This window comes from Ovis aries, chromosome 13 (assembly GCF_016772045.2).
Source record: "Ovis aries strain OAR_USU_Benz2616 breed Rambouillet chromosome 13, ARS-UI_Ramb_v3.0, whole genome shotgun sequence".
NCBI classification, from domain to species: domain Eukaryota; kingdom Metazoa; phylum Chordata; class Mammalia; order Artiodactyla; family Bovidae; genus Ovis; species Ovis aries.
The window spans coordinates 47,177,442-47,192,977 of record NC_056066.1 but is presented as its reverse complement, the minus strand read 5'-3'; the positions used below and the strand labels follow the sequence as shown (position 1 = coordinate 47,192,977).

General features: G+C 44.7%; 1 protein-coding gene across 2 annotated transcripts; it reads left to right on the top strand.

Annotated features, from left to right (window-relative positions):
• The first annotated feature begins 2,661 nt into the window (after positions 1-2,661).
• On the top strand, positions 2,662-14,857 carry PROKR2 (prokineticin receptor 2). 2 transcript variants are annotated; one of them, XM_004014342.6, is made up of 4 exons: positions 2,662-2,773; positions 3,710-3,808; positions 4,986-5,586; positions 11,746-14,857. In XM_004014342.6, the coding sequence occupies exons 3-4, from the start codon at positions 5,129-5,131 to the stop codon at positions 12,440-12,442; spliced, it is 1,155 nt and encodes a 384-aa protein (XP_004014391.1). In that variant the 5' UTR covers positions 2,662-2,773; positions 3,710-3,808; positions 4,986-5,128; the 3' UTR covers positions 12,443-14,857. The 2 variants fall into 2 exon arrangements, with proteins under 2 accessions (XP_004014391.1, XP_060252873.1); XM_060396890.1 differs by having other exon boundaries at positions 2,662-2,831.
• Positions 14,858-15,536: the final 679 nt, after the last annotated feature.

The window sequence follows — 15,536 nt, the reverse complement described above, 5'->3', positions numbered from 1 at the left end:
ATCCTGAAAAAGGAAGTAAAAAGCTAGAGGCATGATATTTCTTGGTTTTGAACTATACTGCAAAGCTATAATAAACATGCAGAAGGAAATGGCAACCCATGCCAGTATTCTTGCCTGGAGAATCTCATGGACAGAGGATCCTGGTGGGCTGCAGACTGAGGGGTCGCAACGAGTCAGACACAATGAAGTGACTTAGCATAGCATAATAAACAACTAGCATAGTACTAGCATAAAAACAGACACACAGTCTACTGGAACAGAATGCAGAGCCCATAATTAAACCCATGTACATACACTTAACTCATATTTGACAAGGTAGCCAATAATACTCACTGGGGAAAAGACAGCCATTTCAATAAATGGTGTTGGGAAAACTGGATATGCACAAACAAAAGGATGAAATTGGATTCCTAGATACATCACTCACAAAAATTAACTTGAAATATATTAAAGACTTGAATGTAAGGCTTGAATTTGTAAAACTCCTAGAGGAAAACAGGGAAAATGCTCCATGACATTGGTCTTGGTGACCATTTTTAAAATATAACCCTAAAAGCATGCTCAAGAAAAACAAAAATAAACAAGTGGGATTATATCAAACTAAAAAGCTTCTTCATATCAACAGAAACAATCAACAGAATGAAGAGGCATCATAATGGGATAGGAGAAAATATTTGTAAACAATCTTCTAAATAAGGGGTTAATATCCAAAATGTATAAGTAATTCATACAACTCAATAGCAGTAATAATAATCTGATTTTTAAATGGTCAGAGGTCTGATTAGGCTTTTTTTTTTAAAGAAGACATACAAATGGACAACAAGTACATGAAAAGATGCTTCAATATCACTAATCATCAGGGAAATGAAAATCAAAACCACAATAAGATATTACCTCATCCCTGTTAGAATGGCTATTATCAAAAAGACAAAAGATAGCAAGTTTTGGCAAGGTTATAGAGAAAAGAGAACCCTGTGCAGTGTTGGTTGGAATGTAAATTGGTGCAGCCACTATGAAAAAGTTGTGAAAGTTCCTCAAAAAATTAAAAATAGAACTACCATATGATCCAGCAATCCCCCTTTTGGGTATCTATCAGAAGAATATAAAACCACTACCTTGAAGAGATAGCTGCACCCCCATGTTCTTTGCAGTGTTATTCACAATAGCCCAGACATGGAAACAACCTAAGTGTCCATAAATGTATGAACAGATGAGATATACCTATGATGGAATACTGTAGAATGGTGGTTGCCAGGGGCTGGAGAGGTAATGGGGAGATGTTGGTTGAAGAGTATGAACTTGCAGTTATAATATCAATATAAGTTCTGAATATCTAATTACAGCATGGTGATTATAGTTAACAATAGTGTATTATATACTCAAAAGGTGATAAGTTGAAAGTTGACCACTTTAAACTGTCTCACCATCAAAACAAAAATTATGTGAGGTGATGGATGTGTTAATTAACTTTATTTTGGTAATCATTTCACAAGATATACATGTATCAAACCATCGCATTGTATACCTTAAACTTACACAATGTTATATATCAGCTCTATCTAATAAATCTGAAAAAATAAAGTAAAAAATATTAAAGAAAAGAAGGAGGGTGGAGTTAGTTCTACATAAGGTGAGAGGCAGAATCACATAATGTCACAACCCAAAAGTTTTCTTAATCATCCATTCAGGAATTTGAAATTGGCATCCCATTGGACTATATCCATTATGAAATATGTCCTCTTTGGACAACACAGGGCTTTTGTTTTGTTTTAACTAACCCAAGAGACTATTTATACAGCTCTGAAATCCTAGACTCCGTGAAAAGATGGGAAGACCTGATCTGTCCATATTCCAAACTGTCGATAATCATTGGCTAGGATTTAACAGCAGGAAATACCTTCAGTCCTTCAGTCTCCTGCCACAGCTTCCAGTTCCAATTCCGTAAAGCCAGAGCTTACCTCTGCTTTGCAGCTACCAGCCATCAGTTGCAGGTCCTGAGAGTTTAATCCCCTCGTTCAATGTGTAAGGAAACCAAAGACCAGAGAAACCATAGGAGTTGCCTAAAATCAGAACCTGTTGTAAACAAAGTGAGGAACTCAAGAGACTCCTTAAAGACAGGAGGACCCCAACTGGGATGGTTTTGAATGACCAAGGTGTCTGGCAGTTGTGGGCATCGCAGTTTTTAGTGAGTTCTTCAGGTCGGTGCTTTGAGCAGGGCAAGCCTCCCAGAGTCTCCAGCTTCCTCCAGAGGAATCTCCTCCCCCACAACCCCAAAGCCCCATTCTGCACTCGACAGAGTGTCCCCAGCACACAGCTTCCAGAACGAACGACAGAATGCACCCTAGGCTCCTCCAGAAGTAATCTAAGTGTATGCAGCAGGAGCGAACGCTGTCACTGGGCTCCAGGAAGACAGGATCCCTGTGGGGCGCCGCACAGGGGTACAGAGGGCCTCGCGGGTTCCTCAGAATTGCGTCATATCTAAACGGCTACTGAGGTCCCATTCACACTGGGGTACGAGTGCTCAGAAACCCTCTCGAGGGACCGGCCCCGCCAAGGCGGGTAGAACTTCGTGCGTCCGGAATCCTGAGCACCAGGTGCGCGAGGCGAGAGGCCACCCTCCGCCTCCGCGCTGAGACAGGCGGGGACCCTGGGGCGGAGCCCAGAGCCGGGCTGGCGCACCCAGCCGGGCCGCAGAAGCCGGGAAGAGCTGCGCGGGCGGAACGCGAACTCTAGCTGGAACCCGGGGACCACGACGCGCCTGGGAAGGCGCTGGGTGAGAAGGAATAGGGACACCTCCTTCGAAGCGCAAGTCCGGGTTCCCGAGACCGCTGGTGGGCAGAGCGCGGAAGCCGGGAAGTGCAGAGCTGGGCGCAGTCCCGGGCTCCGGTGCCGGGGTGCGGGGCGTCGCTCGGGCTGAGGGCTCAGACGCCCGCTTCTTCCTCAGGGAGTTTCGGGCAGCTTTGCCTGCCGCCGCCTTCCGAATGCGCCCTGGCTGGCTCGCAGTAGCGTGGGTGCCGGGAGATGACCAGGCAGGGGGCCGTAGGCTGGGACTAGGCAGTGCGGCCGCGGACGGGGGGCGCCACTGGGTAGCCGGGCCGGGGCGAGCACCAAACTCGAGGAAGGCGTGGGCAGGGGAGCCGCTTCGGGAAGGTGAGCGGGAAAGGGGAAGTGTCTCTGGGAAAATCCCCGCTCTGCAGCTCCTCTCTCCACTCCCAGTTTTCTTCCCGCCTGGAGGCCTCACATGCTTTGCTTCTCGAGCCTGAATTTCTGACTTGATTCCCGCCGCTGCCAGGGTAGCGCCTCCGGCGACTGCAAAGGAAGGACCAGGCTCCCGGAGCGGGTTGGTCTAGGGCAGGGAAAGCATCCCGAGGTAATGGGGATTGGACCTGCTCCACCCTGGGAGCCCTCCGTCTCCTCGCGGGTCCCGGGACCGGAACCAAAGAGCAGCCGAAAGTAGAATCCGAGGGAGCGCGAGGCCAGCTTCTCGATCTCTGGCTTAGTAATGTCTGCGGGGGACTGGGTGAGACAGACAGGCGATCCAAAACGAAGTTATCTCTAGCTGCGGTCTTGAACCTCCCCGGGTACGCAGCAGGCTGCCGCGCCGCAGGTTGGAGTGTACTGGCCATCCTGCGACTGCTGTCCGTGCTGGGGGCGGGGGGTGGGGATGGGAGAGCAGTTTCTGTCCTTCTTTATCCCCGTCTTCTCACAGGGCTGGACCAAACCAAACCTACTGTCCCGTTTGTTCTGCTTCTTGCGTCCAGCATCCCGTGGCTCCGACTCTTGGGAGTCCTTCCCAGTGTGCTACGAGGTGGGGGAAGGTGGATGAGCGCGGGGTGGGGGGTAGGTGAGGGGTAGGTGAGGGGTGGTATTCCGCGGGTGCTGGATCTGGATTCTTTTCCCAGTGCCTCGGACACCGCGAACCCAACGGTACCCTATCTTCTGAGGGCTCAGTACTTCATAGACTAGTTCCTCCCCCGTGGGCATCTAGAGGCACCAAGAATGTAGAGCACTTAGGCCATAAGGGATACGTCAGCCCTCAGGCCCTCCTGGATCCTCACTAACACTCCCCTTACCCCCCCCCCCCCCCCCCCCCACCCCTTGGGCGGCTGCTTTCAGTTAAGCAATATCTTAGAGCGGCCACCACTTTCAGAGGACACAGACTCGTTAAGGAGATGTGGTGCCTCCCAGTTAAGGCTGGAAGGGGAACTGGGGGCCTGGTGAGGGGGCAGATCAAGAGTGGAGGCAGGGAAGGGAAGCAGACAGGAGTTTTTTCTAAAATGGCCTCAGGAAGCAGCAGGAGAATTCCCTCCCCCCCACAGGCTTCTCCACCTGCAGAATCTTGGTTGGGATCTTCATTCATTCCTTCAACAGCCCCTCCTCTGTGCCAGGCCCTGGGCTAGGCATCAGGATTTTGGTTTATAGGAAAACTGGAATTCAGAGAGCATAAATCACTGGCCCAAGATGACTCAGCCTGTTCATGTAAAACTGGTGATTTTCAAGTCTGTGAACTGACCTAGACAGGAAGCAGTCCCTGCTTTGGAGAAAAGACCCCCCTGTATCCACATCCTCTGGCTTCATTGTCCCTGGCCACAGCTGGCACAACATTGTGACTCCCATAGAGTCCTGAGTCAGCTGCCTGAGCAGCTGGGGAAAACTTCTGAAAGACCCCCATGGGGGCTTCCTGGGGGACAGGGGAGGGTGACTGGGCAGTCAAACTGGTCTTGGCCACTGGGCAAAGAGCAAAGATATACACTCTTCTTGGGTGTCTCTGGGGAGTCCAAACCAACCCATGCCCAAATCCCTCCTGACAGCCAGTCAGTAGGGGTTTCCCAATTTCCAGATATCATATGTCCTCCTCACTGTACCAGGGGCAGTTCTGCCTGAGGGTAGACACTGGATCTGGTTTGCCTACACCCGGGGGGACTCTGAGAAGATGCTACCAGGTGTTCACCTTTATCTTATCAACTGGCTGTGTCTCCTTCCAGGATCGAGGATGGCATGTTGACTCCCCAAGGATGTGGGCAGGGTGCTAGGGTCTCTGACCTCATGAGAGGAGAAGATCTGGACCCTAGCCCAGAGTCTGCAGACCCTGGAGTCTCCCACTCACCGCTCACTGGCAAGCTTCACCATGGCAGCCCAGAATGGAAATGCTAGTTTTCCAACCAACTTCAGTATATCCCAAGAACATGCCTCCTCCCTCCCCTTCAACTTCAGTTATGGTGATTATGACCTCCCTCTGGATGAGGATGAGGATATGACCAAGACTCAGACCTTCTTTGCAGCCAAGATCATTATCGGGGTGGCACTTGTGGGTATCATGCTGACTTGTGGTATTGGCAACTTTGTCTTTATCACTGCCCTCACCCGCTATAAAAAGCTGCGCAGCCTCACCAACCTGCTCATTGCTAACCTGGCCATCTCCGACTTCCTGGTAGCCATCGTCTGCTGCCCCTTTGAGATGGACTACTATGTGGTGCACCAGCTCTCCTGGGAGCATGGCCATGTGCTCTGTGCCTCTATCAACTACCTGCGCACCGTCTCACTCTACGTCTCCACCAATGCCCTGCTGGCCATTGCTATTGACAGGTGAGGATGTCAGGCACGGGAAACATGGTGCCCCAGGTCTAACAGCTGGCTTTACTCCAGATTCAAATGTTTGCCGATCTATGGAGGCAAAAGGAGGGTTGGCTTCTTCAGTTGTGGCTCATATTCTTCCAAGTGTAGGCAAGAGTGAGTCTCCTAAACCCCTAGCTCTCGGCCATGCAGCCATATACCACATCTGCTTCAGATACAGGTATGTCATATAACCATGAGCCTCTCCAACACACAAGCAAAAGCAGCAGGTTTAAGCAAGTTACTACTTAGCTACATTATAGACAAGGCAGCTTCTAGTCAAGGCAGCATGTGCAGTTTTTCTTGTAACCACAACCCAAATCAAGATATAGAACATTTTCATCCCCTAGAAAGCTTCCTTGTGCCCCTGACCAGTCAATCCTCCCACCCCAGGGAACCATCAATCTGATTTTCAGTATCATAGTTTCATTTTACCTGTTTTTTAGCTTCACAAAAATGGAATAATACAATATGTACTCTGGTTTCTGGTAACTTTGATGCAAAGCTGATTTTACAATGGGATTATTGCATGGTTTGCTTGTAAAAAAGAGAGAAGGACATTCTTGCCTTTCTTTTTTGCATACAACCCTCTGCTTATTTGCATATATTTGCATGATATGTTCTGGAAGTCCTTGATCTGCTGTAAATTTCTAATTACAGCTTCAGACAAATTTGACACGTTTTATTTATGTAAACAGTAGTAGGCGAACATTGAACCACCAGTGGCTCTTTTTAAGAAGCCAGTTTGTGTCACATCTTGGTTCATCATTGTGAGTTATGCTGAAACTCATTTTAATGATGTATTTTTAATCATCTTTTTCCTTTTTATCACCTTTCAACTTGTTTTTTCCAGTTCTCAGTGCTATTTAGGTCCATTGTCCTTTTTAATCAACCCATTGATTTTTTTCATTTATGATAATATAATACACATGCAGATATAAGAGGCATCTTCCTTTTTATAATTCAATTCCTGTAGGAAAAAACAATTTTGTTATCACAACTGTGAGGCTCTCAAGCCCTGAACCCACTGTGTTTATGAAACTTACCTATCAACCAACTACACAAAATACCCCAGGGGAAATATGTTTGATACAATGATACAAAGTCTGATTCTTGGGGCCCTACTGAATGGGAATCCCCTGGCTAGAGCCTAAGTATCTGCATTTTACCCAATTCCCTGAGTGACTCTGTTGTCTGCTCAAATGGGAGTTACCACTGTCCTCATCCCCTTTGTTCCACTGAAATCTTCGTCTTTATAATGTAGTTGTGAGGTTTCTCTCTCTTTTTTTTTAATATTGGAGATTCTCAGGAAGTAAACATCCTGTTACAATACAGGAGTGGTTCCTTTTCCACCCCAAACTAGCTCTGCCTCAGTCAGCTTCCAGCTCTGTCAGCAATTCCACCATCTCCCAGTCACACAAGCAGGTAATACTGCCATCATCCTTTGCTTTTCTCCCCATTCTATCCCCACCCACACACCCCCTTTGCCAGATGCAGCCCTACACCAGGTCCTGGCAATAGTCCCTCCAGCCTCATCTCTTGGCAAGTCATGGCTGGACCATCACTACGCTCCTCTAACTTGTCTCTTCACCCCTACAGGAGATCCTGACTGCCCCCTGAAATCCATACTCAGTCATAAGCATCAGAATATCACCACTGAAGGGTCTTTCTAATATATTTCATTCCTTACAAAACCTCCAAAAGTTTCAATGCCTGTAGAACACATGCCAAGTCCTGAGTCTAGCACCTCGTAGTCTTTGTAGTCTGATGCCAATCTCTCTTTCAGTCTCATGTATGGGGACACAGATAGTCTTTTCCAAAAGACACTGTATTTTAAGCACAATAACCACGTCTTCTATCTTTATGTTTCCTTTGTGCTTAGCAAAGAGCCTCAAACCTGTGCCTTAGTTTGGTTTACTCCCAAAATAGACCCTGAGACAAGGATTCATGTGCAGGTAGCACCCAGGAAGCACCTTCAGGGAGATGGGAAATGCAGCAAGGGAAGGCAGTCAATAAAAGCTGTGTCACTGAACAAATTTCCACTGTGGGAAACTGATTTTTATTCTTGCCACAGAACTCTTGGAGCTGGTGTAGATCACACCTCAGAGTTATCCCAGGAGTGGGAGGTGGGTGAGGGAGCTGAGCTATTTATATACCAAATCTCATCAGTCATTTGTGAGGGCCTCTGGAAATTCTGTGCAGGTTACCAAGAGTACTCTGGAAGCCAGAGAAGACCTTCCAACAAAGTAATGCAGGTGTTAGCTGGTGGGAATGGACAGGTATGCACTGAAGTGATAAAAGCAAAGGGATATAGGGAGGTATCAACAGCATCTGCTTCAACCTGGTAGATCTACAGGTTGCTGAATCCTACTGTATGCCCAGCCTACGTGTGTGGAAACATAAAGGAGTAGAAGACACAGTCTTTGACCTCTGGGAGCTTTACTTGCACACAAAAACTTGAATAATATCTTGATAAGTTAAGAGTAACTCAGAGGAAGACACAATGGTTATGCCGGTGATGCAGTCTGGGAACACTTCCTGAGGAAGTTGCGGTAATCTGAGTGTGCTATTCTGACTACCTGCTATACTCCGTGGATCAAGGCAGGACTCTATAGCTTCAATAGCAGTAGATGACTGAACACACAACACTTGAAGCTAGAACAGAGAGGCTGACAGCAGTTGGTTGGTCTCCTATACTCCCAGCCCAAGGGAGGAGAACACTGCACACCAGGCAGGACCATGTGTGCTGTGTGGGAGTTGCACTCAGGAACAGAATGAACCAGCAGGGGCTGTGGACAGCAGGCTTTACAGTGGCAAGAGACTGAGGTGACCTTAGCTCCCATGGGAGGATGTGATTGGCTTGTTTGAATGATTTTGCCAACTGGCAGGGAAGTAAAACCCATTAGTTGTGGGTTGGGGGCACAGTTATTCCCACTGACAGAGAAACTAGCAGGACAGGAGACTTCCCCACCAGGAGGAGGGATACATCTGGTGAAAACAGAGGAACTCACAGCTAAACTTTTTGTAGATATCAAAGCACATATGGAATTTCAGCTCTTAAAATTCATGACTCTAATAAATAGCATCCCTCTTTCTTACTCAGTTTCAAACCAACTGAAAAATAAGGCAAAATGATAAGAAGGATAGATGATGGCAAAACTCTTACTTTTGTTGAGATGACATTAATATTAAATAATTGGCTTGTATCTGTAGGCATGGGGACTACATCATACTCAGAACAAACCCTGACACCGGCAGCAGGAGAAGAGCAATGTTCATGTTCAGAGGGCCTAGAAGAGATGCTATTTGAAGTCACAGAGACCCCAGAAGGAGAGTGTTGACCTCAAGAAACAGGCAAGCAGATAGATGGCAACAAAGAATTTACAGATGTCCCTCTTGCCAATGAAAGAGTCATAGGAAAAGATGAGTTTAAACAAAGTATTATAGCTTCTAGCATGCTTTATATACATTTACCTTCTCAAATGGAACCTTTCAAAAAGGTTGTCTGTAAAGTTATTTTTATCTCTCTTTCACAGATGAAGAAACTAAGTCCCAGGGCTGTAAGTGATTTATCTGAGGATTTAGGTACAGAGCTAAAATCCAGGGCTTCTGAATAATGCCTAGGGAGTGTGCTTTATTTTATGATTTATTTGATAACAATAAATCATAAAATAAAGCTCTATAAGGATAAGGAAGAAGTTACTGAGTGAAAAGGAATTAGAATTTAAGAGTTGACAGCAGAGTAAGCAGGGCTGTAGAAATTCTCTCTAGCATTGGTTACTGAGAAACTTCTCATGCTGGAATCAGATTGGGAGAGTTATTAAGTCCTGAACTAGTTCTGCATTATGTAAGGACTTTGGACTCACTATGGGAAGCATAATAATGACTCCCAAGATATCCACATCTTAATCCCCAGAACATGTTATACCTAAGAGGAATTAAGGTTGCTAATTAGCTGATCATAAAATAAGGTCATTATACTGGATTATCTGGGTGGGCTCAGTGTAATCATAACAGTCCTTAAATGTGCAAGAGGGAGGCAGAAAAGTCAGTATCAGGGTAATGTGTTGTGGGCAGGACTTGACGGATCATTGATGGCTTTGAACATATAAGGGGGCCATAAGCCAAGTAATGCAGGCAGCCTTAATGGAAAAACAAATGAGATTTTTCCCTAAGAGCCTCCAGAAAGGAACACAGGCCTACCAACACCTTGATGTTAGCCCAGTAAGATACATGTCAGACTTCAGACTTTAAAACTATAAGATAATAAATTTGTTTAAGCCACTGAGTTTGTAGTAATTTGTTATAGCAGCAACAGGAAACTGATACACTCAGCATCACAGAGAGACAGTGATTTTGAGATGTCCCTGCCCCAATGAAGGATGCGCTAACCCACTTGTCCCGATCTCCAGCCCTGTGAGCCTTGTGCTATCCAGGCAATTCGTGCAGGTTAACTTGGAAAAACTGGGACCCATGGATGGGTAAAGAACTCTAGCAAGCACTGCTCATTACTTTATATAGCTAGGGTGCAGCCAGTGGTTGAGATGAGATCCTGTTTTATCTCAGGTCTTCAGAAAGCTGCAACCTGGAGTGAACAAGGCTGCCAGGAGATCTCCTAATTGAAGTCTATGGGTCAGAGCTGCCAGTGGGGAAGGGGAAGGCAAAAGCAAGTAAAACAACCTCATGACAGATTATTGCCAGGGACAGACAGAAATAGCACTCCAGAAGGCTGCCTTGGTCAAGTCAGAAACTTGGAAAGGTGACCAAAGGGTCTAGTTACGAAAAAGTGTAAAGTGAAAGTCAAAGTGAAGTCGCTCATGTCCAGCTCTCTGTGACCCCTGGACTGTAGCCTACCACGCTCCTCCATCCATGGGATTTTCCAGGCAAGAATACTGGAGTGGGTTGCCATTTCCTTCTCCAGAGGCTCTTCCCTATCCAGGGATCGAACCCAGGTCTCCCGCACTGTAGGCAGACACTTTACCATCTGAGCCATCAGGGAAGGCTAGATAGAAATCTATGGGTGTCTTCTTGCTGTTAGTCAAAACCTGACTCAAGCACCAGGTATGAGGTATATATTTATCTCCAAGACTGAATTGCTTCTTCCCAACCCTTCATGCCTCTTTTCTTCCTCCACCTTCCTCCACCACCTCTTCCTTTTGACCCATAAAATGCACAACAATGATTCCAGGGCACTAAATTACCTAAATAGGTGTTATTAGGTTTCTCTAGAAAGGAAATGTTCAACCTACACAAATGAGCTCATTTCCCACTAAGGGCTCCAACCGCTTTCCCAGGCAGTGTTGCCGATTGGAAAGAGGATAAAAGCTTTATGCTATATGCTGCTTGATGCTGTCAAGGCAACTTTACATACCTTTTCATCTGAGCTTGAGACAGCCCACGGAGGTGGGTGTAAAAGGTTTGTATCAGGAGCCTACATTCCGTTCCCTGCACCAAGTGAACTTGGGCAAGTCATTTACATCTCACTAGATTGCTCAGATTCCACCCTAAACCACCCCTACCCTCCAGCTCTGTAATGCAGAAAACCTGAGGGTAGCAGAGAGAAAGTCCTAGTCCGCAGACTTTCTTTTGCTTCTACACCAGGAGATCTGTGAATTGGAAAGTTTTGAAAGAATTATATTCTTAGTCAGAATGGCAAGCTGAAAAGTCAGTTGGTATCAATAGGATTTATAATCATGATAGACCTCATGTATTTATTGAATAACCAGTACATGCCAAGCACTTCACAAACACTGTAATATTTAATATTCACAGAAGCCCGGCAAGGTAGGTGTCATTTTATCCCATGTTGCATTTGAGGAAAGGAAGGAATGGAATCTCAGAGAGACTGATTCACTCTAGACCCCCAAAGCCAATCAGGTAAAAAGCCAGGATTTATTCTATCTGTTTGACCCAAATCCTGTGCTGTTCCCCCTAAACCTCTCCTGTCCTCCAAATGCCAAATGATGTTGCTAAAATAAAATGAAGTATGTTGACGCTGGAAAATAGGTACGTGGGGAGTCATTGTGCCATTTTGTCTACTACTGTGGGTGTTTGGGTTAGTTAAAAACTAATAATGATTACAAGCATATATCAGCATACATCATTGCTACTGATGCTTCCCTCCCCCACCAGATATCTTGCTATCGTCCACCCCTTGAAACCACGAATGAATTATCAAACAGCCTCCTTCCTGATCGCTTTGGTCTGGATGGTATCCATTCTCATCTCCATCCCATCAGCCTACTTCACAAAGGAAACCGTCCTCTTCATTGTCAAAAACCAGAAAAAGATCTTCTGCGGCCAGGTCTGGCCAGTGGACCAGCAGCTCTACTATAAATCCTACTTCCTCTTTGTCTTTGGCATCGAGTTCCTGGGCCCCGTGGTCACCATGACCCTGTGCTATGCCAGGATCTCCCAGGAGCTCTGGTTCAAAGCGGTCCCGGGTTTCCAGACTGAGCAGATCCGGAAGAGGCTGCGCTGCCGCCGGAAGACGGTACTGGTACTCATGTGTATCCTCACGGCCTATGTTCTGTGCTGGGCGCCCTTCTATGGCTTCGCAATCGTGCGCGACTTCTTCCCCACTGTGTTCGTGAAGGAAAAGCATTACCTCACAGCCTTTTATGTTGTGGAGTGCATCGCCATGAGCAACAGCATGATCAACACCGTGTGCTTCGTGACAGTGAAGAACAACACCAAGAAGTACTTCAAGAAGATGCTGCTGCTCGACTGGCGGCCCTCCCACCATGGGAGTAAGTCCAGTGCTGACCTCGACCTCAAAACCAGCCGCCTGCCAGCCACGGAGGAGGTGGATTGTATCAGGCTGAAGTGACCCACTGGTATTTCACAATTGAAAACCCAAAATCCAGTACTTGGAGCACAGTTTATCAATAACCAAGTTCACAGGCTGCATGGGGAAAGGGCAACTGTTCTCACACGTCGCTGCTGTCAAGGAGCTGGATGCTTCTGCAGTCATAAAATGCAGTGCGGCTTGACACAAACCACAGCAGCTAACATTTACTGATACCTGCTCAACGTACTGTGCACGACACCAGCAAGATTAAGGAGCTGACATTTACTGATTACCTACTGTGTGTAAAAATATTTAAATAGCAAAATGAATTGGCAGAAGTCACTGGAGTCATCGAGTTATATCCAGATATTTAGGTGTCAGGCAGAGGCCACAGTTGGTCTTCTATATTCATACTTCATCTTACCTCATTGTGTATCCAGTCGGTGCAGGAAAGTCAAAGCCAACAGAATATAGAACAATGGAGATAAAAGCATGAGTTACAGCGTGGGGTGTACTGCCTCATGGGGAGACAGTTCATGCCATCACAATGAGCTATTCCACTCAGATCTTATGATTTCATTAGAACATTCTCTTGGATTCTGGTTGCCAGAAAAGAATTTTTCTCATAATCAGGTCGTTAGTTATCTATAATGGTGTCATTTCAAAGAAAAGAACCAAAACTCTCTTTTCTTCTGATCCTTGAAAGCTCATCATTCTTTTGTGTAAAGACAGGCAATCCTAAAATGAGGAACATATCCAGTTCCTGACACTTTAAAGTAAATGATGTCAGAAACTTCAGTATCAAGGAGAATGGAGTGGAGTTTGCCACTGGCAATGAACGTAATCTGTGTGGCCATTTTGCTAAGGCCTGGACCATTTTTCTAGAACACATCCTCTTTTTCAAAGATGAGCTCTACTTGAAATTCAAAGACCTGGGTTCAAGTTCTAAATCACATGATCTAGATGTTTATTCCCCCTGCATCTCAGTTTTGTTCAATAAAACAGGACTACCTTATAGGACTGTTGGGAGAGACCACTGAGGTCATAGTTTATGAAAGTGATTTTCAGCTATACAAGTGATGAGAATGGATAAGTGACACTGAGCAATTTGTTTGGACCCCATCCACTGTGGCTTATTATGGAGAAACACTCTCACTTTTTCATCCTTATTCTATGAACCAATGAGCCCTGAGCTCTTTGCAGATCTCTGAACTCTACATCAGGAGAAAAAAAGAATCCTTGTCCTGGGTTACAATCAGGAAGATTCGACCTCAGAGTCTCGGTAATCCCCCTCCCCTGACTTTCAGTATCCCTGTGATCATAGAAGTGTTTTGACAATCTTCCCTACATGTTGCCAAACAACATACCCCAGAGTTGCCTAAATCTGTTTATATTATCACATATCTGTGGTAATTGTGTATATTTGTCCTCATTTCTTCTGGATTCATTTTGAAGCAGAGACTATACAAATGGGAACTGATCTGGGATTGACTCAAATGACCCACATTTGGACAATTTACACTTTTCTGTAGTTAAAGTGTTATTTAGTTGTTTGCTTATGTGTGTGTGTGTGTGTTTAATTAATTGTTGGTGTTTTACCCAACAATGGTGTTTCAACCAACATTTTCCCATCATCACCCAGGAGACTCACTTTCAGCCCAATTATTGTACCCTCAGAAAATGTAAACTCACTTTAACATTAGGCTAGCCAAACTGTTTATAAATTCTGATTTTAAAAAACTATATGATTTATTCTAAAGCCAAGCCAGTAAATATTTGGGGTTATCTGCATTTTCACAAATGTAATAACTGCATTTTTATTTATTACTCCTATCCTGACTCTTCTCCTAATAAGATGATTCTTTAAGAGTAGAGTGTTACCAATTGTATCTGTCAAAAGAATTCAGCCCCTTTTTCCTTTTTATATTATACTAACCTCTCTTCATTTAAACTTAATGGAAACAACCTTTGTAAATATAAGTGTGATTTGTGAGTTTCCAGTGAATAAAACTGTTACATGGTTATCAGATGAAATAATTAACATATGGAATCTTAACCACACTATTAAAGTAATTTCCCTGATAATCTTCTATGTGTTAGTATATATTAGTGAAGTTATGGCCATTTAAACAATTAAACCTTGAAACAGAGAAGTTCTTAAAGGCATTTTTAGAACAATAGTAGCTCACACCAGCAACCAGCCTCATCTTGGTCACATCTCTCAAGCTGCCAGCCCAAGAGAATACTCATGCATGCAAATCAATCAGAGAACAACTACTCCATGTTTACATTCACATTCAAGCTCCTCCTTCATTTCATTCTTTAAAAATTTAAAGAAAAAAAAACCTTCATTTTAAAATCACCTTGTTTGTTTAGTGAATAATGCTGTTTACATGGAGATTGTTCATTGATCTAACTGGTGTTAAGGTAATAAATGAATAGCACTTGTGTTTACCCTTTTCTTCTCAGGACTAATTAATGCTAAGCTTAAGATACTTTTAGTGTGCTGAGATATATAAATGTTTATATATAATTTTATATTGGGAGCTATTAAAAATTTAATCTCGTTTGGCAAGACAGATCCATTTCCTTGGCCAGAATAAAAGAAGGATGGCTTTGTGATGAAGCTATTAGAGATCTTTCTTTCAGCATCCAACATCAATAATAAGTTGATTCTCAAATTGAAGAAATTAAAAAATAGCTTCAGGCCTTTTAGGGGTAAAAACCAATTCCAGATTTATGAAGGGAAAAGTTACACATGGGACGCGATTATAAAACTTAAAGTGAGTTCTATCTCTAGAGGGAAGTGTCGACTTTGAATCATATCTCCTCAATCTAACCATTATCTCTCCCTTGAACTCAAGATCACACAAACACACACACACACACACACACACACACACACACACACACACCCCTCAATAGGACGCCACAGCAGGAAAAGGCCTTTTGGGGCATGTAATTCATCTCACTAGTGTCTTAGATGAGAAGATATAAATTCCAAATGAGGAAGTGATTTGCTTAAGGATGCGCAGCTAACACTTGCTGGAACCAAAATAGTGCCCCAAGGTCTCAGTCTGGTCTAGTAACTGCCCTTCTGAATCCAAAGGAGAGGACTTCCTCTAAAAATGTT